Source organism: Cyprinodon variegatus, unplaced genomic scaffold (genome assembly GCF_000732505.1).
Source record: "Cyprinodon variegatus isolate N-32 unplaced genomic scaffold, C_variegatus-1.0 Scaffold193, whole genome shotgun sequence".
NCBI lineage: Eukaryota > Metazoa > Chordata > Actinopteri > Cyprinodontiformes > Cyprinodontidae > Cyprinodon > Cyprinodon variegatus.
In genome coordinates, this window is record NW_015150646.1 from 818,630 (window position 1) to 846,595 (window position 27,966).

Here is a 27,966-nt window from a genome sequence, read left to right on the forward strand (position 1 = left end):
TTTAAAGCAGAACAGCTTTTTTCATAATTTACATTTTTCAACATATGTACATTTTTTCTCTACAGTGGTTTGCTGATTAAAAACTGTAGGAGCTGCAGTATTCCTAAACCATCACAGTTTTACACCTGAGGATCCAGTAAATCAGTAGCTCTTTCTTTAGAGTTCATAGCTGAGACATTCCTGAAAGCTTGATGTCCTCAAAGCCTGGCAGAAACAGCAGAATAAGAATGACTCAGCATTAACAGCTTATGCTTACAGTAAAACCAAACATTGCTTTTCCAGAAATGCTTAAAACGACTGGCATGTGCCTTTAGGGTTTTCCCGGACACACGTAATATGCATGCAGAATATTTGTTTTAGCATCTGCAGGCAAAGATCTGTTTAGTTCTCAGTTACCTCAGCAGTATAGATTAGGGGATTATTTATCAAGTGTTTGCTGATAAACAGGAGTTCATTCCCATGTAAACGTACTCAGTGGTTTTTCATCGTAGCCTGAGCGAGCCTGTAGCGCTCCTTGATGTTTCTCCTCCTGACGTGCTCGTTGGTGATCTCGATGACGTTTGCAGTGGGGAACCAACCCTTCTGACCATCAGACAGACGGATTCCTTCGTACCAGCCTGGAGGGAGAAGAAAGCGGATGTCAAACAAGGGAGGGTTGTAGTTTTTTTTTCTGTTAAAGCAAGATGGTCAAAAAGAAATATTAAACTGCTAGATGATTCAAGGATAAAAAACCGACAAGTAGAGTCAAAGGGGGGGCGGGGTTCATCAGTGAAACAAAACCAAACGTTCACTTTATGACACTATTACAAAATCCTATAGTTCCATTCTGTGGGTAAAATTTTATTTCCAAACGTTCACTGAGCACATTTCTGCAGATTTTTTTACCTTCATTGGTTTTGCGGGTGACGTTGACGAGCTCAGTGGGCTCCAGGCTGAGCTCGTCTCCTTGCTGGGCGACGTACCGCTCCACACACTGCACCTGAGGACAATCTGACACACACACACAGCCATAAGCATGTGAAAAGACCAAACACAAGGCATCTGATATAGATGACGCTGTGTGTTGTTCTCACCCCAGTCCTCATAAATCACCTCTTCTTCAACATCATCTTTGGTGGAGCTGGGGAAAGCAGCCAACCATCTCTCCATGTCTGATCTGTTGATACAAACGAGCTTTGACTCGACTCCAAACCTCGTATTCATGACAGCTCTATAGTTTCCGTGGTTTTTAAAACTCAAAATAGCACATATTTATCTATATCTATACATCTATAAATATATAGGTAAATATGTTCTTTCTTGAGTTTTAAAAACCATGGAAAGCATTGTGCATTTTTACTTTTTCTTAATAACCAAAATAGCAGAAACCAGTTCATATTTTCCCTGGTTAAAAAAAATTAATTCTAATCAAAACAAGGTTTATTTATGTAGCATTTTACAACAACACCAGGAAGACCAACGTGCTTCACAGAAAGATAGGAGCATTGCAAAACAATAAAAAAAACTAAAATCATAGGCATAAAACAATGTTTTCTAAGTATTAAAAGCCAGTTTAAAAAAAATAGTCTTTAATCTGGACTTAAAAAGGTGCAGATCAGTGAGAATCCGCAGACCAAGGGGCAGGTTGTTCCACAGTTTAGCTGTTCTATCACTGCCTGACATCAAATCGGATTAAACTTTATTTATTTTAGTTCAGTCAGTTACCCTGTCAGGGTAACCAGTTTATTTCTATTTGCTAAATTCCCATAATGGTAGGGATTTTTTTTTTTTTATTAATTTGACTGGTTGACATCAATTTATTTAATATTTGGTGAAAATGTCTTTAAAAGTTACGTTATTGGGTTTCTTATAACCTTCCTTTAATTTAATTTCCTCCATGTGGAACTTGTCTATAAGACCTCCATGCTTGAAAATAAAAATTTTTGTCTCGCCAATGATATTTTCCTTCATTAATCCTTGACTTTAATATCCTGGTGACATGCTTAGAGTGTTTGTCTATTTTGAAGACCTGCTTGTGTTCAGCACTCCCTGGCTGATGTCTTGAGATATTGCTTCAATATTTAATTTGTTTCTTTGGAATCCCAGACTTGCTGATAATCTTCAATTTCATGTTCAGATTGGAAACAATATGTTTATATAATATATAAGTTTTCCACATGATGATGTTACCATCTTTAAACATCACTACTGATATGGTGTTTATAGGTTTAAAAGCCTAGCTTTCAGCAAACAGTGTGTGAAAACACATCTAAAGATTTAGGGTCTTGGTAGAATAAAAACTAATTTTACCAAGCAAAAAAATGGAACATTAATAATAAGCTTATACATTTTGACAGGTCCAAAATCTACAAATATTTACTTCTGATTAGTATACCATGCCTAAAACAAAAGGATTCTGCACCAATAGGAACACTAGGTTGCAGTCACGTGAGACGGAGCATGTCCAGAACCTAGCAGCTCAATGCAGAGCTGAGAAATGGCTCCTTCTCAAGGCAAAAAAGAAGCTGAATATTGGTCCAATTTCTGAGGGTTGGTGCAGAAATAAAGAAGCAAAGGGGCTCAGAAGCCACACAGAGGTTGTAGTGTTTCTTCTGAACAGTATTACCACTAGAGAGTACTTACTGAACAAGAGGATTTATCATCTTTAAATTCTCTTGGTTATTCTCCAAGTATTTCACTGGCCTGTCTAAATGTCCAATTTTAAAATAGCTACAACATGCTATTTCTTTCAGCAGTAGAGCCTTATGATGTGTCTTCACAGAGACATTACTTATTATTATTATTTTTTTTTTCAGAATTCCAGGGAATTTACATTCTCTGCATTTCCAGATACGTCTATGATTGATGCCTGGAGAATGATTGGAAACATTCAAGGGTTATCTGATTTTATTCACCATAAAAATGCTTCCCTTGTTTTATACGAGTTATAGAAATAAACCTGAGCTTTAAAAGGGTATTTTTGATTTACAATGCCTTGTTCTACGGGCATTTTCCCAGGATGTGAATAAAGTTAGCCGAATAATGTTTGCAGACACTTACAGGTTAAACGCCTCAAACCAGAATGTCAGCACAAACTCAGTAATTATTTTAATTGGAATCTCATTGCTTCAATTTGTATGATGATACACCATGTATATGAGTTTCCAATTTCTAAATCTACTTTCTAAAATTAAAACAATTTTGACAATGTTATAGTTTGTTGAGATGATCACTCACTTGGATGGGGCTTTGAGGAGCCGCTCCATCTTGCGCCCCTGGTGGTTTTCCAGCATGATGAGGTTGAAGCAATTCTCATAGGTTGCACCACCAGAGGTCTCCTCCAACGGCTCAACCTGAACCAGAGTTCGATGACTGTGGTCCACCACCACATAACGGTCAGAGCTGTTCAGGGCACACAGAAGCAGAACTCCATGAAAGACAAACAGAGCTGAAGGTATACAATCGGGTTTAACTGGTTATACTTAAGTTTACCCTGTGGTACTCCTAAAAAAACAAAAACAAGTACATGTGTCACATGTATGAACTGCAGAGGGGTCTCTATTATCACTTAAATCCCTCTGACAGCAATTCCTATAGCATTTGAGGAAGTTTTGGTGTCAGAGGTGAAAGGAAATCACTGGCATGCATTGGTTTGTAGTCACTATTATTCACAGGTGATCAGTTACTATGACAACCAGTGAAAGGAGTCAGCAGTAGAGTGCTCTGATTCAAGCCCATATTTCAGCGCTCAGTCAGCAGTATGGCAGCAAACCATAAACAGCAAAACTTTAGTTAGGGTTTCAAGTTCAAAGTGCTAACAGTTGATCACATGGTCATTTAAGCTTCTTCAAAATTCTTCTATAAAGATGTTTCTAAAGATATACAATAAAAAAATACAGTCAGAGTCAGATATTTTCATAAGCTTTATTAAAAGATTAATGGCTGTTCTGTCCTGAGGAGAAAAACTGTATGTTTCTTTCCTTTCTTTCATCAAATTTTGACATTTGAAAAGATTAGGAGGGTCTTTTAAATTGTTTGATCTCGGCTGAAGGTTTTGGGTCGCCTTCAAGCCCCTAAAGCAGCTGGCTTAAATCTGAACCCTTTTCTCCTGACAGAACCGCTGTATCTGTGTCAGGTCTGTAGGCCACTTTGATTAGAGGAACCTTTGTAACTCTAACCATCTATGGGACTGAGAACAGCATGATGGACACCCTGAAACATCGACTTTATTGTCCCTAAGCTAATGTGCTGGTATAGAGTCGATTATGAAGGGTCAGCATATTTTTGTGCCCAGGTTTGGTCTTCACTATGAGAGTTTTCCAGCTGGGACTGAGTTATTAATCCACCCCTTTTACTTCCAGATGTCCAAACACTATAGTTGCAGTTTTTTTGACAACAGGACATATATTTTCTTTCATCTTCTGCATATCCACCATGTAGGGGATGTAGCTCAGTGGTAGAGCGCATGCTTCGCATGTATGAGGTCCTGGGTTCAATCCCCAGCATCTCCACTCAATATTGCTTCCACAATTTTCTGGCTTGGGATAGATAAAGTATTTCTATCGATTTGGAGTTGTGGCTTCTTCTTTTCTGAGTGGCCATTCAGTTTATGTCATCATTTTTTAACCTTTTTTTTAACAGTTAATGCACATATTTCACAACACGGCCGTCTTTGGAACCAAGGTTATCATTGTTATCCAAAACTAACGAAATTACTAAAACTAAAATCGAAAACATTTTCGTTAACTGAAATCAAAATCAAAAGTAGGCCTTTCAAAAAACATAACTGAAACTGTAATAAATGGAGAGATAGAAAGGAGATAGAAAGAAGATAGAAAGGAGAGAATGTGCATATTTTTTTATTATCTTTTGCATCATTATTCATACGCAATAGTCTGCTTTGGGATTTTCTTTCTTTTTTCTTTTTTTTGGTCTTGACCCAAATATGTAGGTCATATTACTTAAAACACTAAAACCAGAACTGATACTAAACATAAAAAAAAAAAAAAAACTTGTCAATACTGAAAAAAAGATTTAAAAATCCTAAGTCAAAACTGAATAAAAATAAAACCCGATGAAAAATTGTAAACTATTCAAAGTCTGTCTGGAACACAGACCTGGTCTTCGTCCCAATTATTTAGGTGGCTTAATAAAAATCAAAGCTTTTTAGATCCATATAAGCAGGTCAACAGGGTGCCTTCTAACATCTGGAATTTGAACTTGCAGTTGTTTCTTTTTTGATACTTTGCCTGATTTCTATAGATTTTTCACATGATTTGACCCTTCTAAGTCTGTTTGAGGCGTCTTAAAACACATCAACAACTGCACCTGGATTTAACTCAAATACTGAGAATTAGTAGAAGCTTGTGAAGCCATGATGTCATGATTGACTTCCCTCAGATTGCTTCAAGTCACTAAACTTAATGATCTCATTTTTCTGCCAGGAATAATGGTGGTGACCCTAATTAACTGAAAGCAGCATAAGTTTAGTTTGTTTCATGTTAGATAAGACATTGATTGCAATTGTAATTTTTATCAATTTAATTTCTCATAGATCAATTAAGTTTTTCTATAATACCTTTTCTTGATAGTTATCAGTAGCCGGTCATTGAAGAGAAAGAGGTAAACTGGAGAGAACTTGGCCCTCATGTTGACAAAGGTTTTTGTTTTGGACATTTCTTGGAGCTCTCCTTTCTTCTCCAGAGAGCGACTCTCAGAGACGATGGGGGTGGCCTGGTGAGGACAGAAAACCATCCTTAGATGTTTAATCGGCAGACGGACACATCGACGGTGTCCTGTCCAAGCTTACCTTGAGCTTATCATACTCCAGCATGTTGGAGATTTCTACCAGCTCCTCCATCTGTCTCATCTTCCCCACTTCTCTGTTGCAGCAATCAATGATCTGTGTGTGAACAAATGTCAAATTATTCACAATCATCTTTACATATTCGCTCTGTTTTACTGTAAAAGTCTCATGACTTCCTGGCTGGGCTCATTCAGTAGGAAATCTGTCCCCAACAGCAAATGCTGATATCACAGCTCTGCTTACATTAAGCATGAAGGAGGCAAAGTCAGGTGTTCTTGTGTGCAGAGAGGGAAAGTGAGGAGTGAGGGGTGTTTACCTTAGAGACGGAGGCCAGAGCCTTTGAGGCGGTCTTCTCCTCTGGCGTTCCCTCTTTTGTTCTCTTTAGGATGTTCTGAAAGGACAAACAGCCTTTTATTTATGCAGCTCATTCTCTGCCATGTGGATTCAGAGCAGGTCTGGGTGGATGTGAGGCAAGACCATGTGTGTCAGGAGGTTGAGTGGGAAGGATTACTCTGGATTGAAGACATTCCTCACATTCGGAGAGGAATGTGATGAGGAAGGAAATCAAAAGAAACTATGAAGGATTCCTCACTCACACTGTGCTGATACGGAAATATTTAAAGCATTAAAAGGCTAATTCTTTGAATTCTTCAGTTGGTCTTTACCAGAGCAGAACAAGAGTGTTTCTACTCCAAAGTGTGTCACCTGTATCGGTACTGAAAGCATTTGGCATTCATATCTGTGTCAGTGATTATTGATTGATTGATTATTTCCACATTTTATTTTCAACAAATGCATTCAAGATTGCGCAAAAAGTTTAAACCACCTGTCATTTCTTGAAAGCTTGAGCCACGGGAAAGAGATTTCCCTCTAGTAATGTTAAACGGCCCTGATCGTTACTTTTAGGGCATTTTTTTTTTATTTGCTGCTTCTTCATTTTACTCACTGACAACACGACAATCAGCAGGTGTATTAAAACCCTACGTCAGATAAATGGGATTTGAAAGTCATGTCTTTAAAAACAAGAAGAAAAACACATTTCAAAACCTAAATGTATTTAATTATCTCATTATTTTGACTAATAGACTAAAGCAAATATTTATCTGGATAGTGTTGGGACTTTATGCCCTGATAGCTAGCCTGCACTCAGCTGCTTTACAGACATGCTGGCTACTGTAGATCTGAAACAGGGTCACTTCAGTAAGCGTGACAGCTGGTGACATTAACAAACCTGGACTACGTGATTTTCATAAACAGAAATGTTTGCAAACAGCCTAACTTATCTTTCCAGTAAGGGAAAACTGCAGCGCCTTTTTGAGGTGCAGCTGTCTATGCTTTATACTCAATAAAGCTTTTGTTTGGCATCTCATTAAAATTATTTTAAAGCTTACCTTAAGAAGGAGAGAAAATTCTGATGGTTTTAAAACCAAATATTTAAGTTAGATGTTGAGATCTTTAGTCTTACATAAAAACACTGACAGAAATATCTATAGAATCAGAGCTGCTCTTTTCAACTCCCGTCCTTCCATGGTCATCTTTTACTCCTGTTTGATTTGGTACACATTTATCTCAATATTATGCTTCAATAACCTTAGACACGTTCATTTTGGGAACAACGGTTTAGGAGAGTGACAATATTGTGCGAGAACCTGTTGCTGTTGAGTCATTAAATGATCGTAAATGAATACCTCACTGACTACAGTCTTTGATGGTAAAGGAAAAACATTTCTTTTTGTGTGCTCCAGACTTTGGTATGTCGCTCACTATAGTCATGATTTAGAAGCAATGCTGCAGGGAGCAGAGGCTTTCAGAGGCAGCTACAGATCTTTGCTCTCTTGAAAACCTTTTTGGCTGGGATTACTTAAGGCATACGTATTGCTAAAGCAAGAGGAGTCTAACGTGTACTCAGAGCTCAGGCTTCCACTTTGCATCAACATTGATATGTTTTCTAAAGATTCAAACCTGCTGCTCACCTCGATGAGCATCCTTAAGCGTGTTATTCGCTGGAAGGGCAGCAGCAGGAAGGAAATAAAGGGCAGCCGCTGACATTGAGGCAGCTCCTGAAGACGGTTGATCATGGCGGCGAACTGCTCGTTAGTCTTCCTGCAGAAAAGCAGATGTCAGTCGCTCACAGCTTAGACACAGCTGAGTGGATTTCCAGGTTTTAAAAACTCACTGCAACTCAAAAAGCTGCTAATCATTTCTCACAATCTGACAGATGGTTCTTACATGAGTCTTGAGTAGGTCTTTTCTTGGTAGATCTGGTTGCGCACGTAGTCAATGTAGGGGGAAAAGTTGTGCTGGGCGTGATAGTTGATAATGTCACATATATCTGGGAACACTATCTCCTTTAATATGTGGTTTTCCAGGTCTTTCAGGAACCTGCAGTACATAGTTTGATCAAACAACTCCCAGGTGCTCCAGATAACAGCTTCAGCTGAATTCTGCTGTTAACGACCTAATTATCTCCCTCTGTCTCCCGTGGTGTGATCTCTCACCTCTCGCTGACCTCGCGAACCTTCAGGGTGTTAGAGAAGAGAGTTTTCCTGTCGTTGATGATGATCATGTTATACAGCTCCCTGTTTTCCATAAAGTGGTCAGTCAGGACGTAGAGGGACCGCAGGTACGAGGTCTCCGACGTCAGGACTTCAAACATGCTCTACCAAAGAGGATCAAAGACAAAGATTAACATTAGGAACCGAGTTGGTTGAACTTTTTATATCTATAAAAATGTAACTTCTTCTCTCCTGCTTGTAATGTCTTCCAAAACCTCCAAACTTCCTGTGTTCGATTTTTCGATTCTTCGCAGAAAATGATTTATTCAAGTTTTTAGTTCATATCAAACGGGATCAACTAGATTAAAGATTATTTATATGGAAAACTATATGTTATGATCTTATCATGCACAGCAGATTGATAGCGAATGGTAAGATGGTGGCAAGGCAAGAAGAACAAGAAAATCAAATGAAAGTTGAGTGGAATTAAAAAAGGGATTAAAAGGTTTTCAACATAGTAAGCCTTAGTAATCAATATAAATGGTTCCAAGTTATCATTTTGTTTATCATTAATCTATATTATACATAAAATCAGCACTTTCTGGACTGAATAACTAAAAATGTGTTAAATATATGGAAGAAATACAGTCTCATTGGAATCTGCCTTTTTTTTAAAACATTTTTTAGACATTGAATTCCTTACACTCAATTTTTATCTGGTAAAAATTCACCAAAAAAAAATTCAGCAGCAAAAATTCAGCTGCAAAAATTCAGCTTCAAAAAATTAGCTGCAAAAATTCAGCTGCAAAAATTCAGCTGCAAAAGTGTTGACCTTTTGGTGAAATCAGGGCCAAAGCACTCAACACTCGATAGAGTCGCAGCTTCTAGCCAATGAAATTAGCTCATTTGGTCACGTGACACAACGGCTGCACTCGGTGCTGTTCCCGGCTGAATGAGGATTTTTGCAGCTGAATTTTTTGCAGCTGAATTTTTTGCAGCTGAATTTTTTTTCTGGTGAATTTTTACCAGATAAAAATTGAGTGTAAGAAATTCAATGTCTAAAAAAATTCAGTGTTTAAAATTCGTTGTTAAAAAAAATTCAGTGTTAAAAAAATTCAGTGTTTAAAATTTGTTCTTAAAAAAATTCAGTGTTTAAAATTCCGTGTTAAAAAAAGGCAGATTCCAATGAGACTGTTTTTCTTCCATATAAATATTCTTATTTACCGTCATTCATCTGTATATAAAGTGAGACTCACACTTATGGAAGACATTTAAAGACTGATCTGGTGTCTCTTACAGTATGTCACCCTTCAACTTCTTTTAGGTCTTTTATTTATGTTACAGCTTCTGCATGTTCGTCCTCCTCACCTCCTGGTACTTGATTTGCTCAGAAGTGAGCGTGTCCAGCACTCCACTGTCCCGTACGGCAGGGAGCTCCTGCCACAAGGTGCTATGGCTCATTGTAGGTACGAGGCTAGCCCTGGCTGGCTTGCTTCCGTTTAACTTCACTGTTATGTTCTCGTCATGGCGAGCCACCCAACCCATAGCGTAGTCCGCGCTAGCTTTGCTGATGCTGCGGATGATGCTCTGTTGACGCAGCTCCTTCTTGATGGCAAAGTCGTTGTAGGTTTGGTACAGAGGCTCTGAGTCGAGAAAAATTGCCATGTTTTAGGGTAGATATATTCGGAGCATTTTTTGTTGAAAGAAGATGAAAAAATCTTAAAAGCAACAATTATCTCATTATTGAAGTTTAGACACAATGCAGGGTATAGGGAAATATCTTACAACAAGCAGACTTTAGATTATGAATATAAATAAGGCAAACTGAAAAAACCTTACTTCTTGATATTAATTAATGATTGTTTAAAGTTTGGCTCTTATAAGGCATAAATAATTTATATTTAACTTGTAAAATATAAATTGGTTCCCATTCAGCTGAAACGTAATGTTTCTTTAGTTTAAACCTAAATTCTGATCATTTTAGGCCTGGACTTTGACTAGGCCATTCCAACACATAAAAACACCCTGATCTAAACTGTTCCACTCTAAATGTTGATTCCTCTGACTGTTTTGTTTTACCCAACACTCCTGCCATATATTTGACTCTAATGAACCCATCAACTGTGACCGCCGTCTAAGTCCCACAGTATGATCCTGCAACCACCGTGTTTCACCACGAATAGGTTGTATTCAGTCTTGTTAGTTTTTCACCAGATAAAGCATGTAACTATAGGATCAGCTTTGACTCTTTTCCCCCTTCCATTAAGTCCAGATTAGCTAGAATAGCTGTCCTGTCAATGGATCCTCCCTTCTTGTATTCTTTTGAGATATCGTTTAATAATCTAACGGCACGTTAAGGAAAGGAGTCCTGCTTGCGATTAGTTACACAAAATATAAATAGTGTTATAGGGTGGCAGAGGGGTGCAAATGAATGACGTTAATAGAGCTGCAACTAATGATCATTTTGTAAATCCATTGATCTGTCAATAATTGAATGTCAATTTATCAATTAATAAATCACATAGCAAAAGGTTCCTTAAAGAGGATTTACAGATTTTACACCAGGTGAAACTAAAATGTTTTCATTTAAGGACTTCTGGAAAGAGCATATTGATGGAAGAAAAAGTTGTTGTTTTTTAACATACGGTAAATACAAAATGTTTATATATTTTAAAAGTTGTGGTAAAATTAGTGCTCTAAGATGGTTCCTCTATCAAATAAAAGCATGTTTTAGAGTTTCTGTACTCCTGTTAAAGATCTATCGATTACTAAATTAGTTGACACTTGTCTTAATATCTATTAAACATCATTAATCTACCCAATTGTTTCAACACTAGATTAAAGTTAATTCAAAAAGTACTGCAGACACAAAAATTAGACGAACACATAGAAAACGTGCAAAGGGAAAAAACTGCAAGTTCAGAAGAACTACAATGAAGTCCAAATAAGAGAAGTGCTTCACATCACTAGGGAGACACTCACAAACTCAGACTGGACCAGACTATAGACATGAATAAAAATAAATGTCTATGGACCTGATCCTTTGCAAAAAGCATGACACCTAAAGGACACCTAGACCCCATTATAGAGAGTGGCCTTAATTTATACTGAGCAAAGAGCAGTTATCCTGAGACTTTTTAATATTCAGAATTTTTGGTTTCAGAACAGAGGATATTAGCAAGGTAACTCAACTCAAAGTTAAATCAACCGACAGCTTAGGGTAAGTGTGAGCAAAATAAGAAGCTGTCACCAATGGAACTCAGAAAACATAAGCTACCATGGCAAAAGGGAGAGCTACTGTAGGAAGGTGAAAAGAGAACATTTCTCATTAGTGGATAATGGATATTATTAAACCATATTTACCAATAAAACTAATAATTTTCCTGCTGCAAAAAAGGAGAGAAGAAAATAACTTATGTGTCAAAGTGATATCAACTCCATTATTGCCTCTACTGATAATTTCAGTTCTGTGATTTTTGTTTCTCTTATTGATCTTGCGGATTTGTGACAAATTAATTCTACAAAACTGTGTGTGTAGGGCAATTAAATTAGGTCAAATTCACATGAAGACCAAAGCTGTATCTTTTCATGAACAGCTTAGAGCGAGCTCAACGCTACATCCCAGACAGTTTGCCTTGCTTGTGTTTAGCATCATTTACGTGTTTGCAACAGCATTTGTAATTGCAGTTCTCTTTGCATCTGTTTTCTTCTCTGTAGCATGTTTCCTTTACATGTGTTTTGTGTGTTTGTGTCAGCCTAATTTTTGTGCTTGCTGGACTTCTGGAATTTTATCTACCTTCATGCATCTGCACACCTCGGCCACTATGGTTACATTTGAGCTTAAATACTTTCTGTGCGCTAAATTGATCTGTGAAACTCTTGACCTTCATTTAAACAGTATTCAAAGTGATCGGACATTTATCATTTTGGAAGCTAAAGTAAGATAATTATATATGCTGAGTTTATAACAATGTAAATGACATGCTTTTTTTTCTTATTTTCAATGCAAAATGTTATTCTATTTGCAGATGGTTTTACTTATAAGTTAAAATAAAATGCAAATCCACTTATTTCAAGAAGGTCTTACTTTTAGTTCACTTTTTGCATGGTATAGTTCAATGGCATTAAATTTCACTTAAATATATTCAGATTTGTAATATTCGTAAAAAAAAACAAAAATAATGAGCTGCCATCACTTTTGGATTGTTATTTCTGTTAATTTGCAAACAGAGAGAATCATCAGGTTTCTTTGCAGCATTGCATGCTGGCTTCTTGAGTTTGACATTATTGTATCTCCCCCTTCAACTTGGATCATGTTAAGTAGATACTTTACCATCGCTCAGGCGGAACTCCCGCTTGAAAGACATCTTCTTTTTGATTGAAGACCTGAAACAAGAGACGTATCATGCATATTTTCACCCTGTCTATTGATCATGATGCAGACCAGTAGTCCTAGAAAATATTTTGAATAGTTAATAAAATGTTTCTTCTTGAACAAGGCAGCAACTTACCTATCTCTACCTTCTTTCTCTTTGCTGCTTTTATTCTCTTCTAATAAAAAAAAAGAGAAAGGGGTTCCATCATTGCTCCATTATTTGCTTAGCTAATTAAAATTTATCATAGATATAGACTCCTGACAAGTACAAACCAAACAAGATGGTGGACTGCATGGAAGCGTTGCTGAGCCTCCTGGAATCTGCGTTTGGAGGAGAAGGTGGGGGTCTTAAAGGAATCAGAGGGCTTCTTGGAGGTGACGTTGAAGGGGGTGGTGGTCTGACCCTACCAAGCGAGAGGTTGGTGCTTGGTGAGGTTCTTCCAGAGGTGTTCTCCTTCTGAGGGACTGGAGCTCCATTCACAGGAACCCTGGGTGGTATGGCAGGTGGTGCTGTTGCATTGTTAGACTGAGTTTCAGGGTCTACGGAGCTGTGGGCCGGTTTATCCCGACGAGCCGGTTTGTGGACATTTATTTGAGGAATATCCCTCAAGTCCTTCCTCGGGGATGATATCTTTTTGATGGGCTGAGAAGCCACAGGAAGATGGAGCTCATAAATACTCTCCTCTTCATCCTCAGGCTGTTGGTTTAGGACAGGCAGAGGCTGAGGAGGCTTTGAAAGCAAAGACTCACGGCGTTTGAGGGGAGCTGGAGGACTCTGGTCAGAAGGCTTTTTTGGACCCTCGGCCAGCAACATTTCCAAAGATTGATAAAACTTCGATTTCTCATCCCTCACAGGAGTCATGTCTGTCTCATCTCCTCCCTCGTCCTTCCTTTCCTCTCCCTGATCTTCCTCTGCTCTGGTATCTTCCCCCCCTTTCTCTGCTAACTCAATCTCTTCTTGTCGCTCTGGTCTGTGAACTTCCATCATCTCTGCTGCTTCCTGTTGCTTCTCTTCTTCATACATGTCCTCTCCCATCTCCTCATCTGCTTCCTTCATTTCTCCCTTCTTTACTGCAGGTAATTTTGACTCATATTGTTCATCCTGCACTTCTGCGTCCTTTTCTTCTGTGCCCAGATCTTCTTCCTTTTCTGCTGGCTTTATTTCTGGTTCACATTTGACTTTCTGCACTGTCTCTTCTCTCTGCTCTTGCACCTCATCCTTAGCTCCCTTACCTGGACACTCGGCATCTTGCTCATCCACAGGCACCCATATGAGCATCATGCCTGGTCTGTTTTGATGACACATGCAGGTGCAAGTTTTGCTACAGCAGCTACTGAGCAGAGAATATGGAGCGTCATCTGTCTTTGCTTCTACTGCTCCTGCCCCATGAACCTCCACCTCCTTTCCATCTGGTGCTGTAGACACAGAAGAGATAGAACTGCTTATTTTATGTAATCTTTTCCCCTTCTGTTAGCATTACATTGCTACAGTCCCTTAGAAAAGTATTCATATCCCTTAAACATTTATTTTATATATGTTAATCAGAATCTCATTACATAGATCAACAAAAAGCGGAGCATAATCATGAAGAGGAATAAAGGTTGTACATCTTTTTAAATAATATTCCTTTCAGGAAAATATTTTGTAAGTGTAACTGCTTTGTAAATCTAGAAACTAAATTCTTTGACATTTCTTTCCTTTTCAGTCCAAGCCAAGTTAGATTGGATGGAGGGAATCATTAAACATTCATCTTAAATCTTGCCATTGATTCCAAATGGGGTTTAGCTTCCTCCTCCTTCATTAACAAATCAGTTTCCCTGCAAAAAAAAAAGTTTTCCCGCAGCATAATGCTACCAACGTTATATTTTATGAATGCAGAGGTGTGTTTGTACAGGAAACCTTTTTTTCTTTCTTTCTTTTTTTTCATAAAGGGCAGCAAATGAAATGAAAGTCTAATTGGACCATTGCAGCTGTACATGTCTTATTGGCTTCTTTCAGTGATGGGTCTCTTCATGTCTCTGTTCAATAAAAGTCAGGTTTTTTGGCTGATTCTCACATTAACATTCATCATGGCTTCATAAGCCTCTCTTTCTATTTCAGGAGGACAGAACATTGCTCTGTGAGGTGTTTCAGACATTTGGTTTGTTTGTTGATCAAACCTAAGCCCTGCTTTAAATTTGTCTGCAGCTTTATTTTTTTATCTGTCTAGTGAGTTTCTCTGCCTTCATGAAGCACTGATGATCTCCAATAAACCTCTGAAAGCTGTGCAAAACAAGCTGGGTTACACTGAGATTAAATACTATGAAGGTGACTTCTAAAGGCAGCTGGACTGAATTGCATTCAGGGGCATCAGAGTAGAAGATGTTGAATAGAAATAAATAGCACAAATTTGAAGCCTTTAGGAGTCAAATTTTTTTTTTTTAAATCTCTCTACAAAGCCATCGCAAGCAAATACAGGTTTAATGTGGGTGATCTTGTTTAACTGGGATAGCTGGAGCATTCAAGGGGGAAAAAAAATATAGGTCAGCATTTCAGCAGGAAAACTGCATCAATAAAAGACAATCATAAAAAACTAAACAATGTTCCTCTCCCAAGCTACTTCCCATGCTTCTTTCCCAGGTGGAGCAGTTTCATGGTCTGTCCCTCCCAGAGGAAAGTGACAGTAACAGCCACCCTGGAAGGCATCAGGAAGACACCTCAGGATGCAAAAACCCTTTAAACATTTGAGAGCAACGCTGCTCCTTTTAAACTCCTCCCTAACAGCTGAACCCTTTGCAGCGTCACGTACAGCTCGCACATCAGAGCTGTAGGTGAAGGTTGGAATGTAGATCTGCAGCTTTCCTTCATGTTTAGGTACTCCTCCTCTGCCTCACAGAGCAACTCATTCCAAACCCAAAGTTGGTTGGTTGACATTCTGCAAATGGTAAATACATCACCTCCTCCAGTAGTCTATAAATAACTTAAACTTGGAACAACAATACAGGGTTTAAAACTAAGCTTACATACAGATCTAGAAAAACCACAAAATGGTAAAAATGCTGCAACCTTAGTTCTTGTTTGAATGCTATGTTGATTAATGTGGTCATTGTGGTTCTTCAGGTTTAAAAAATAATTTATTTCATAATAATAGTCAATATTTGAGAGAAAATTTGTAATTCTTTAAATCAAAGTCTAATAAAAAACACTGAAAACCAAACTTAGCTCCAAAACCAGTCTTAATTTTTTGCATTTTAGCTCCTAAAAAAACGTTTTCTTCCCTACATGGAATTAAAAAAAGGGGACAGTAATGATTGGGGATGGGAATCGAAAAACGTTTCGTATTCAGAACAGGTTCCGTTTGTTCCACTTCCATGCCACCGTTTGCCAGCTCGCTTAACAATTCTCTAATCGATTCCAGGCAGCAGCAGAGCCTAGCTCTGGGCAGCACGACTTACATCACGGTTTTTAAGTAAGTTACGCACCTGCATTCAGTTAGCAAGTACAACGTGAAAGTTTAGCTTCGTTTTAAGTAAGAGAAAGATGACAACAAGGCGCTTTGCAATCATTGCAAGGTGGCAATTACACCCGCAGGAGGAAATACATCCAACATGCAGAAACACCTGCGCACACAACATTGCATATAATTTAAAGAATGCCATGTTTTTGATGCTTCCGGACAGAAGTTAACGTTACAACCAGCATGGAAGGCAACTCTGGTGGTAAGTAGCTAGTTTTATATCACTGTCTGTGCTTAATGTGGTTTCTAGTAAATCACATGCCATTTCTGGAAAGAAACCAATTTCCTAAATGTCTTTGGGGTTATTAAGGGAGTGTGCCTTTCTTGTTAATCAAGCCCTTCTGATCGCTGGAATTCTTACATGATTCTAGCTATTGCAATGGAGGTAACAAAACACGCTACGAAGTTGCGCCGCAGTTCAGGGAGCGAGAGAAAGGTGACGCTAGTTTATTTAAATCAGGAGGAGATGAGTTTACTTCCCGAAATTGTACAGTAATGCTTTCTCATTAAACGGAATCGATAAGAGAATTGATAAGGAATTGAATCGTTCCACAGAATTGATTGAAGGGTATCCGAATCGTGAAAATCTTATTAATTCCCAACCCTAGTACTGACAGGTGATGAGGAGGGAAACTAAAATCCAATATCAACATTGTTCTGATCGTCAGAGTAAAAACATGACAACCACCCGACAAGCGTTTCACTTTACCGAGGTTTAGACTGTGAAGGAATCTGCATCATTTCCTGCTCTGTCACTAGACCATGTTTACACGTTTCAGGATGGCTGACACAGAGGTAGGAATTTCACCCAATTGTTTGTGCCAAGAACCCGCAGATATTCCTTTGAGCTGGAAGGAGACTTCATTATCTTATTTTTTTCCCATCAGCAGCTGACTGACCTGTTTACAGCTGTCAGGGCATAGAAGACGTGGGTGCCACACCTGTCTGTCTGCCTCTCACTTGTCTTTATACTGAAACATTCACATTTGCACATAGATTAACAGTAAAAGAACAATAAAAGGTAAATGGAATTAAAAGTTTCTCATCATAGTGTTTGTGAAACCACTACCAGGTTAGGCTGAACCATTGGCTGCGGGAAACAGTTGGAAGACACAGGAACTGAAACTCACTCTGGGAGGGCTATAACATGAAAATAAAACACTTTTCCTGATAGGATCCCTGTAATAACCAACAAATGTTGGCAGTTTATTACTTTAGGCTAAAGTCTAAATAATTTTTCAGCTTTCGGGTATTTCCCAGGCAGAATAAAGTACTACCTCCCTACCAGAGACGGTTCTGGGTGAAAAAGCCCAAGAACTCTTGCCAGGCTCCCTAAAAATGTTCGAGAATGCCCCAAGACAGATCAACCTTCCTATCATGCAGTCTTGAGCGGGTGCCGTACCTGATCTCCCTCTGTCTGTGTTCATGTCTTCGCCATTCTCGTCAATGCTCTCTTGCTGTTTCTTCAGGAAGCGGCTCCTCTTCTTGGGCAGCGGTGGCACCTGCTCAGTTCCCACCTGAGGCTGAGTGTAGGAGATGTCTGGTTTGGGTTTTATCTCAGGTGGCTTTTTCGATTGTTTGTTCGAAGACAGCTCTGCAGAACCATTCACCAACTGCTCTCCTGCTTCGATGGGGTCTTGCTTAGTAAACCTCTCTGCTATTTTTTTCACCTTTCCTGGTGTTGTGTCTGAACTGGAGGTCCCGCCAACAGGAGAGGTGGAGTTCCTCAGCATGGATCTAGGAGGGATCTCTGGTTTTGGTTTGATTTCTGGTTTGAGGGGCGAGATAGGTCGTTCCAGGACAGACATCGTAGCTGGAGGGGGGGGGGTTTCTCTTCTTTCAGAGAAGCGTCAGAGAGACTTGGATGGTGAGTGTCAGCATGGGAGCGTTGTCATCCTCTGATGGGAAAAGAGAAGAAAAGAAAAAGGAAAATTTAATCAGTGACTTAAACCACTTTTTTAAGCTGGAAAACAAACAACAGCTAACTCAGTGGTGCCATCTTCATTCAATCTTTGAGTCAGGCTTTGACCTCTGAGCTATAAACCTGAATGAGGCACGGCTCACATGTTCTCATTTCCACCGAGCACAAATAAACCCATTATAACCCAAGTTAATGTAAAATCTGTTCATATCAGGATTGAATCGTGATTTCATCACTACTGAGAAAAATACTCCTTACCTCTTATTCTAAAAACATTTCTGACAAAGTTAATGATTCACCGCTGCGGGTACACTATCAGCCCTTCATTTGCATGCTTGGTATGACAGATTGCTGTCCAGGCAGTGACTCAATGCAATCAGCCAGTTTTCTTTACATAGCAAACTTTGAACCAGTCTGCTTGACTTGTCTCTGTGAAGTGCAATGTATAAATAAACTAAATTGAATGTTTTTATGAACCTCATTTTATCAGCAGCATCAGAGGATTGGTATTGATCGGTAGCAAAGTTTAACCCCATTGATGCCCATTGTTGCAAGTATACAACAAACCCTTTGTATTACGTATACAGCAGAGATAGCATGAGCTTTCACCCAGTGCCAATTACTACACATTCAGTGTGGACCTAGGAACCTTTGGAAAGCTCCCGTTTCCATTACAACTGATCCCTTACGGTGTATTTTAATCATTGACCATTATAAAGGTTGTCAAATTTGTGACATACTGAAGTTGAATTTTACAGCCTGGCAAGATATGAGAAAAATATAATAGAGAGTGGGGAAAAAAATAGAGAACGCATTGTTTAAATTAATAAAAACAATCAAAACCAACCTTTTCAGATGCCACAAGGCATCTGTAATATACCTGTAATATCTGTAACATACAATTAAATTAAGACACATTTGAAGGTCCTGTTTTAAGTCAAATCACAGCATCTGAATGGCACATAACGGCAGACCTTTATTGGGCTATACACTCCGTGCTAGAAGATCATTGTCCGACCGTCTGCAGTCATGTCCGACCAATTAAAATATGCATTCTGTCAAGACTTTTTATTCACATTAAATGTACATTGGTACTTTTTGATCTTTTTTTTTGTCTAGAAAGCACATTTAATTTGTGAAAACTATTATTTCTCATATAGGATCAAGTTGGTTTAGTTTGATTATTTGCTTCCATAAGTAATGAAATTATCATTTAAGAACTGCTTTTTCAACTTCTTGGGTTGTATTTGTCTGAATAGTTTGAAAATATATATCATATTTCATGGACTATAAGCTGCTTATAGGATGATGCAGCTTTTCTATGGATTTTTCCTAATCGGCACAGGGGGAAGTCAAAGTTGGAAATTCAAAAGAATAAGGGACTAATTTTCATGCAGCACAAGAACATGCTAGCAGCAAGGCGGATTGAGAACAAATGTACCGAATTCACACATTTCGACATTTATTTACCGCATTAAAGCGAATGAAGAGACTGGGCTCAAACCTGCAGAGCTGAAAAAACAAGTTTACAAAACCCCATTTTTCAGTAGAAGCTGTCTCTACTGCGAGCCAACAAGCTAACGGGAGTAAGCATGTTGGCTTCATTTAAGGGGACATAAATTTTAGTGTAAAATGTTGATTTTAGTGTAATTAACATATATGAGGTGTTCCTAAAGGGGGAGCATTGGCCTAGTGGTTAGAGCAGTGCGCTTGTGCTCTGAAAAGTAACCGGTTCGATCCCCACAGCTTTCACTCTGGGTCCCTGAGAAAGCCCCTTAACCCCACACTGCTCCCCGGGCACCGCACAATGGCAGCCCTCTGCTCCCCAAGGGGATGGGTTAAATGCAGATTTAAATTTCTCTAATGTGAGATCAATAAAGTTCTATTATTATCATTATTAACTACTACATGATAATGAATAGAAAGAGTCAAATTTAAGCAATAAGTGTTTAAACCAAACACATAGGCTACTAAAACAATAGCAGTGAACTTCCTAATTCCATTACAAGACTTGTTAGTATCCAAACATGCTTTTTTGATTGTATCTACTGATTGTGTGCTGAAAATATGCCAGTAATCCTCAGGCTAATCTTTACACACTTATCTAATAACAGTGTTGGTATGAGGATTTTTCAACCAATGACTGAGTAATTTTTGGTTGTATATCTCTAAGCGTATCTCCACTCTGAAGGTGAGAAACCTAGATTGGCTTGCAGTTGTTTATAGATAAACAGGACTAGAGCTGCAGGATGTCAGAAATATTAGATAAGTCAGGGACAGTAATAAAAAAAGGGTCAAACTGTATGTCAACTTTTTAGCACTTCTCTCGACACATACATGCAAACCAGTGGCGGTTCTAGATTAAATTTACGAGAAGCGTCAGTGTGAGGCCTGTTATTTTTCATGGTGGCACAGAACAAATAAAAATATAAAAACAAATTTGGGCAAGAGAGGATTGTTAAGATATTAAGTGAGCTGCAAATTCAAGGTTGCACATTTCTGATCTAACAGATGAAAACTGTGATCTTATCTTAGTAAGGCAGCTTAAAAGCTACCTGCAATTACAGAATAATTATTAAAGTAGATTGTAAAGTCAAAAACATTAACTTGGTCCAAGGGGCAACAATATCATCTTAAGAAATTGATTTAGTGTAAGACTGAAGAATCTGAATTAAAAAGGTAAAAATATTCTTAAAAACTGTACAGCTAAATAAGATGAAATGCCAAAAGGAGTATTTCTGGTCTTAAAATAAAATTATTACCGTATTTTCCGGACTATAGAGCGCACCATACTATAAGCCATGCCCACTAATTTTTTTTAAAAACTTAAAACGTACATATATACTGCGCACCAGGCTATAAGCCATATAGACATATAGTCCCTGGAGTAGGGAGGAAAAAGAAAGCTAGCTCCTGTTAGCTTGTTGGCTCGCAGCAATAAGATCTTCTACTGAAAGATGGGGCTTCGTCAGATCTTTATTTCAGCTCTGCAGGAGTTGAGCCCAACTTTATAATGTCAAAATGTGTGAATTTGCTACATTTGTTCTCCATCCTGCCTGCTGCTAGCATGTTCTTGAGCTAAATGAAAATTAGCCCCTTATTCTTGCATTTACAGTTTTGACTTCCTCCTCTATTGGTTAAGAAAAATCCACAGAAAAGCTGCACCTTCTTATAAGCCGCATGGTTCAAAACCTGGCAAAAAAGTAATGACTTATAGTCCGAAAGTAAACAGGGTAGATATTAAGCACTCAACATAAGGTAATGGGAGATTTTTTTTTCTTATTTTAAACATTAATCATCTTAGTCCATCCACAACTTCATGAGTTAATCTAACATTTCTACTGTGAAGTAGAGTTAAGCAAAGTTTTTGTCTCTGTTAAAAAATTCTTAGATTACCCATAGTTATATTTAATTTCATGGTTCCCTTCTTTGCATGCAAACAATGTGCCCAACCCGGTGAAAAGAAGCTAACTGCAGCAGACGCCTGGAGCTGACACGGTTGGTAGGAACCATTATTCATAAAGGGCGGAGAGAGTTTGAATGATTCACATAACAGAAGAAGGAAGAATAGGTGGATTTACCACAGATTATCATGCCATGATAGTTTTTTAATAAAAGGTCCTCCTCTTTTCTATCTGAGAAACGGCAGCTGATGGCCCATTTTCCATCTTATTCAGTCAATCTTATTTATTTCCATCTTTATTCCATGTTTATTTCTTTAGTTATAGGTTAGGATTATTCTCACTGACCATTCTTACACTGCTAAAATCAGATTAGATGAAAAATTATGTGGTTTTATTGTTTGCCGGTAACGCTACAGACTCTGATCAGACATCTTTACAGCCTGCGAAGGAGAGACCCCCCTTCCTGTTTCTCTAATAGAGACTGAGCTGACCATCCTCTGAGGCCTATCTGTATCTGTATGACTGACAGGATGCTGAACAGGCACATTTTCAATCTTTTAACAGCATGACAGACCAGCATGTCTCCTGCTAATACTTGTGTGCACAATGGACTCATCTAGTCGTATTTCTGATACAGTTTTGAAGAGTGTTTGGCAGAGTTTTATGAACAAACAAAGGCATTACCTATTGTCACTCATGTGCAATATTCTGCTCTCTCATTAAGCAATAACACACATCAAGTACTGTGTAGCTCGTGTAATATGTTACTTATTTATAAGGTCAGTACATTTCTGCAGTACAAATGGATTAATCAAAGTTAACTACTGTGTAGTCTTCCCTTAGCCCTATACTGTGCAGATGTTTTATATCTAAAAGAAACATATTCCAGGACATTACAACTTTTTTTCTTTTTTTTTATGCCCTTTTGTACTATATACACTCTTTTTATATTGTCTGTTGTATTTTCATCTTTAATGTTATCTTGCTTTAACTCTTTGTACTCTGTATAATCTACTGGAACCAGAATTTCCCTGAAGGAGTAATCCCAAGGGATAAATAAAGTTGAGTCTAAATCCAAGGTAAAAAAACAGACAGAAAAAAACTAATATTTTTTGCAAACTCTGCACACCGGGACTTAAGAGACATCAGTCAAAACCACTTCAAATCTAAAATGACACATTGAGTTAAAGCATCCGAGCTATCTTGGAAACTATCTGCTACTGAATGAAGAACACAAGAAATCCTTTTTGATGCAGATCTTTTCAGCAGAACCTGAATGTACTTGTATGTTCCTGAAGTTCTGTGTAGTTTGGCAAAATAAAGGCTTTACTGCACAGTATACCTTGACAGCATCGAGTATTTTCCAACTTTTTCTTTATATTATGATCACGCATTTAAAGGATGAAATATCTTCTTCTATAGTGCATGATTGAGGCTTAATTTACCAAATGAACATGAACTACCGGTAGTTCATTTATAGGTTTGTGAAAGTTCATTTTTGAAAAACCTGAACTATGAACGTGAGTTATTAGCTGTATGAACTGAACTTTGAGCTTGTTCTTTTTAACTATGAACTGGCAAAACATTGCCCACAGCAACATGTTCCTATTTGGCTAATATGCAAGGGTTAGCTTATATTCATGAATGGCAAATATTGACCTAAATTATAAGCTAGGTGAATGCACCACCAGAACAACTTTATTAAAGTGCCTGACCCAGGATATTGCTGATCTGATGTTAGCTAAGCTACAAAATATCAAAAAGAAACATTTATAAATTGAGAAGAAAACTGCATAAAGAGAAGGAAATAAAGAGTAGTCTAATATGATGTAGAACACAGTTTGTGCAAAAATGCTTATTTTCTTAAAACACTCCAAAAAATGTAAGAACACTTAAATTTGGAGGCCGAAAAATGATAAGAATATTTAAAAAAAAAAAAGATTGCCCTGTGCCAAAGAAACACTTAAAGACTGGGATGTAATACCATACACACAACAGGAAATAAACACTTGTTTCTTGTTTGTCTGACTGCAGGTGAAGGTCAAGTTGATCTGTGTTTAGATCACATAGACCACAAGGTATAAATCCCAGAGTAAATGTTTAGACTGAAAAGCTCTTCTATGATCCTTGGACTAAAAATGCTGCAGCTTCTTTCCTTTAAGCTGGATCTCAGTGTAGAGTTCTGCAATAACACAGCATGACATAAATGGTTAATATGCTAGTAAGAGTTCACAAACTGTTTTAGAGACTTGTGTACCTAGAGACACTCCCCTCCGTTTTATTGTTTGAGCTCTCCTGAGATCAATGGTTCCTTCCTTGTTTTTTTCAAAATCTTTGATAAGGAACCACTGTGTTTTATGAAATTATATAATTAGTCATCTAATACTAGATTTATATCCATTATAGATTTATTGCTCAGACTGACCTACAAAGAAGCCATTGCCTACTCATAATGATGACTCCTGCTTTGGGAACCAAATTTAACCCTTTAAAGGAAGCAGTCAAACCAAGCTTCCTTATGAAACATGGGAAAGTAAATTTAGTAACACGATGGCACTGAGGCAGAACTGGATTGTTAAACCCTCTTGAACAAAAGTGAAAGAAAAAGGAAACATACTTTTTTCTAAATTCGTATACCAATAAAACCTGGAAGAGTGAGCAGCTTTCATTCTCACAGTATGATGCCTCCACCATGTTCCACATTCTTCTCTAACGTCATTTAAGAGCTTTAGAGATGCATTCAGACTTAGATTTAATTACACAAAGCTGGACTCCATTTATGCCGTCTATGAATCCTCAGGTGCTCATTAGTTCCTCTGGGTGTCTAAATTAATAGTGGGCAAAAATGAAAACATACTGGAACTGCATACATTTTTCAGGAAACTTTATATTGATTTCCCTTATTTAAAATCCCAAAATGTGACAAGATGTGAAAAGATCAGTGGGTTTAAAGACTTTTGCAAGGCAACGTGAAAAACAGCGTTAAGTTAGAAGCAGGAAGGAAAACCGTATCGTTCAACTTGGGTGAGTGAATATCTTCACAGCAGAGGGGGTGATCACAGCAGCTGAGGAAACCAAACCAATCCGGGGCGTTAGTCATCCTCTGAGTCATTCTGCATTAAGATGCCACGGTGCTGCTTTGTGAGACTGTATACTCAGCTAGTGGCTGCAGAAGTACAAAATTATATCCATCTTCTTTCATGCTTATCCCAAGCAGTTCGCGAGGGGTGCTGGTGCCTATCTCCACCTGTCTACGGGCGAGAGGCGGGGTACACCCTGGACAGGTGGCCAGTCTATTGCAGGGCAACACAGAGACACGTTTTTGGAAGCCGGCGTACCCGGACAGAACCCACGCATATGCTCATGAAGGAATGAAGGAATCAAAGCCAGAAGGCAACAGTGCTACAAATTGCCCCACCGTGCAGCCCCCAAACTCAGAAAAACCTTAACTGAATACTTCAATGCTATTCTCAGTGCAGCAATTAACATGATAATGAGTAAAGTGACCAATTTAGATAAAAACCTTTAGATTATTTTACCTTTACCTTTTTTATAGACCCTTTAATTTAATCAGTTAGGGTGATTTTTGACAACTGAAGAAGATTATGTTGACTGGAAACATTTTTGAATGTGCTCTGTGTTATTTTTAACATGATTTTTTTTTTTATAGGAAAAGAGAAGGGTTTATTTATACTTCTTACCTTCTAACTTCATTTTGTTTTTGATGTTTGGTATCTGCCATTGTGCCTTTCCTATATAACATGTATATGTTTATTTTGAATTATATTTCCCCATATTAATTTATAGCAACTGTATGTTTGCCTGTCTGTGTTTAGCACTTTAGCACCTTATCTTGGCAATAAAGCCTTTACAGATTCCCATAAACTGACTGTGGAACAAAAGACAAAGATAACGTACGAAGGATTAGTTAGCCATCAGGATTGGCAAACATTTATGGCTCTTGGTCCCATGATCAAATGCTGAATGTTAGGACTAAAACAAAGATTTCATATATTTTAAGTCCTAGAAAGAAAATCAGAAATCACTAAAAGCTTAAAAAGCATTAGTGAAAATAATAAAATATAGGGAAATTTTCATCTAAAAAGTCTAAAAGTCTCTCTTATATCATTTATTTAAACAAAGTAACACAAAACCAACGAAACATAAAGGTAAAGCTGAAACTGAAGACTCTGATAAGTAGAAAAAAATGTTTTCTTAATGTTTCAAATGTGTCCTCTCTGAAGCCTATCTAAAAAGTTGAAAGGTTTAACTTTATTCCTACAAATAAAAGCTAAGTTCATATGAATAAACACACTATAGTCAGAAAAGAAAAAAAAAACAGTACAAAAAATATATATTACAGATTAATCTTCCTGACCTGACAGCTTCTGTCAAAATTAAGGTGCAACCAGTAGCTCAGAAAAGTGTACCAGCTGGTCAGACCAGTTTAGAAGGAGACTCGGTTTCAGGTTTCAATCAGACAGAAAATGTCTAATCTGAAGTTATTGGAAGCAAAGAGCAGATATGATCCATCTTAGCTTATACATTCAATGGCAGTGGGTGGGATTGGAGTGTTTCTCTGGTTTCAGATTTGGCCCTCAGGTAATTTGCTATACACAAAGCAACACATTTACTTTAAAACAGAGGGTGTGTGTAACCCTGACACACTGATTGGGTTACAATGGGCTGTTGAATAAAACAAGTCCCTTTATTCTCTTAAACTCTCCTTAGACAGATTTCTCTTTTATCTCCCTTTGCTCTAATGACTATTGATTAATTCAATAGATATATCCTGCAGAGCACTGCTTGTTTTTATTTTGTTTTTTTTATTATTTTTTCTGGACTACTTAGGGCAGGTCAGCAGGCTTTACTGTACCAGTATGTGTTGCTAAATCCAACATGATCCTTTTAAGGCGCCCCAGTTTTCAGAACAAAAGGGAATCTTCTGACACAGTTATTGTTGTTGGGCATGGTTATTGTGTGCAATAAACTGAGGGTGACTTTAGACGTGCTGCTGTGCATGTGATCAGAGGTTAAGCTCCACGCCAGGCAAAGGAAAACGGAAAAAGGTGTTTCAGGAAGGAGGGCTGACACATGGAGAGATGGGATGGGAAAGCAGGAAAGATAATACAGCTGGGGACATGTTGGCTGCTACTTTTAAAGAAGGATCCCTATATTTGATTTCGAATTAGTTGCTACATATTTATGAAAGTTAAACCACAACTAGCATACATGCTATAGCATAATAATAACTGATTTGTTACATTTAACTGGGAAAATATTTATCTTTTTTTTTTGTATAAACGCCAATAAAGTGATTTACTACTAATAATAAACGCTGCTTCTTTTGAGAAAAGCAGGAAACGTGTAAAGTTATCATAAGTGTCTGAACAGGTGCTCTCTACATGCAATTAACTACAACCAGCTGAACTACCGATGACATTAAACGTTTCCCGTTTAACATACTAAACATTAAAGAAACAAATACATACCAAACACGGTTAGAAAGGTTCCGCTTCGGGGGTTTTTCAGGTCTAGTTTTAGTCAAGCATCTTGACTTACTTCTCTTTAGAAAGTCAGAAAACCTCTCGGTGTAAACTCCACTCCCGGCACGAGAAATAAAACGTTTTTTTTTTTTTTTTTTTTTATAACAGTCAAAAAAACGACAAAATGAACTCCCGGTGAGACAAAAAATATCTTAGTTCCAAATTGTTCGTTTGTCAGTGTGTTGTGTTGGTTCCCATCACCCCCTGGTTGTTGTCTCGTCTTTGTTACAGGCGGCGTTTAAGAGAGGAGCGGATGGGAGGGAGGAGAGTATCCTCCTGAGATTCCAACCGTCAAGCTCTGCGTAGTGACGTCCACGACTTCCGTTGGAGCTTTTCAAAATAAAGCAACGGCCTAAGAGACTACGGAAGTGATTTCAAAATAAAATGTTTAGCAAATAAAATTAAAATAAAAATTGCTGTAGCCTGAAAATTTGGCCAGGGTAGGGACTAATGTGTATTGAGGGCACACGGATAGATGCAAGTACAATTTGAGGGTCAATCTACACTGAATCAACAGTGAAATAACCAAGCAAGACATCCATACATTCCAAACCAAACTACATTTTTGAAAATCCCTCACTAATATATAAATGCAGATCTTTATACATCATTGCTGTCTAAATGAAAGGTATAATGGGCATTCTTCTTTAAGCTTTGTGTTTTAGGGGAAATATCAGGGGCGGAGCTAGATGGGGGGCCAGGGGTGGCCATGGCCTACCATTTTTTTCCCCCTCTAAAAGTCAATTTATACTTCTGACACATAGTCTCTGCAATAGAGACTGACATTTTTTCGGGAATCCCACGGGTCACGGGATTCCCGTGTCACGTGATTGGGACGGTACAGGATTAAACATTAACGGGAGCCGAACGGGAGCGGGAGCAAACCAATAATAACAAAAAAAAAAAAAAAAAAAAAACTAGGATCGATGCCAAAAAATAAAAT

General features: G+C 38.0%; 1 protein-coding gene and 1 non-coding gene across 2 annotated transcripts; one reads left to right on the top strand and one right to left on the bottom strand.

Annotated features, from left to right (window-relative positions):
- LOC107087782 (rho guanine nucleotide exchange factor 15-like) lies at window positions 1-27,228 on the bottom strand. The gene is made up of 17 exons (XM_015379533.1): window positions 26,970-27,228; window positions 17,555-18,050; window positions 12,929-14,071; window positions 12,792-12,831; window positions 12,614-12,666; window positions 9,649-9,923; window positions 8,284-8,444; window positions 8,015-8,167; window positions 7,759-7,888; window positions 6,102-6,176; window positions 5,789-5,881; window positions 5,558-5,712; window positions 3,217-3,381; window positions 1,074-1,156; window positions 886-990; window positions 472-617; window positions 1-204 (listed from the first exon to the last, which is right to left on the bottom strand). Exons 2-16 carry the CDS (start codon window positions 17,958-17,960, stop codon window positions 472-474), a joined length of 3,183 nt encoding a protein of 1,060 aa, XP_015235019.1. The 5' UTR covers window positions 17,961-18,050; window positions 26,970-27,228; the 3' UTR covers window positions 1-204.
- trnaa-cgc lies at window positions 4,419-4,490 on the top strand. Its single transcript has one exon. It is a non-coding gene; the product is annotated as a tRNA-Ala (tRNA).
- Window positions 27,229-27,966: the final 738 nt, after the last annotated feature.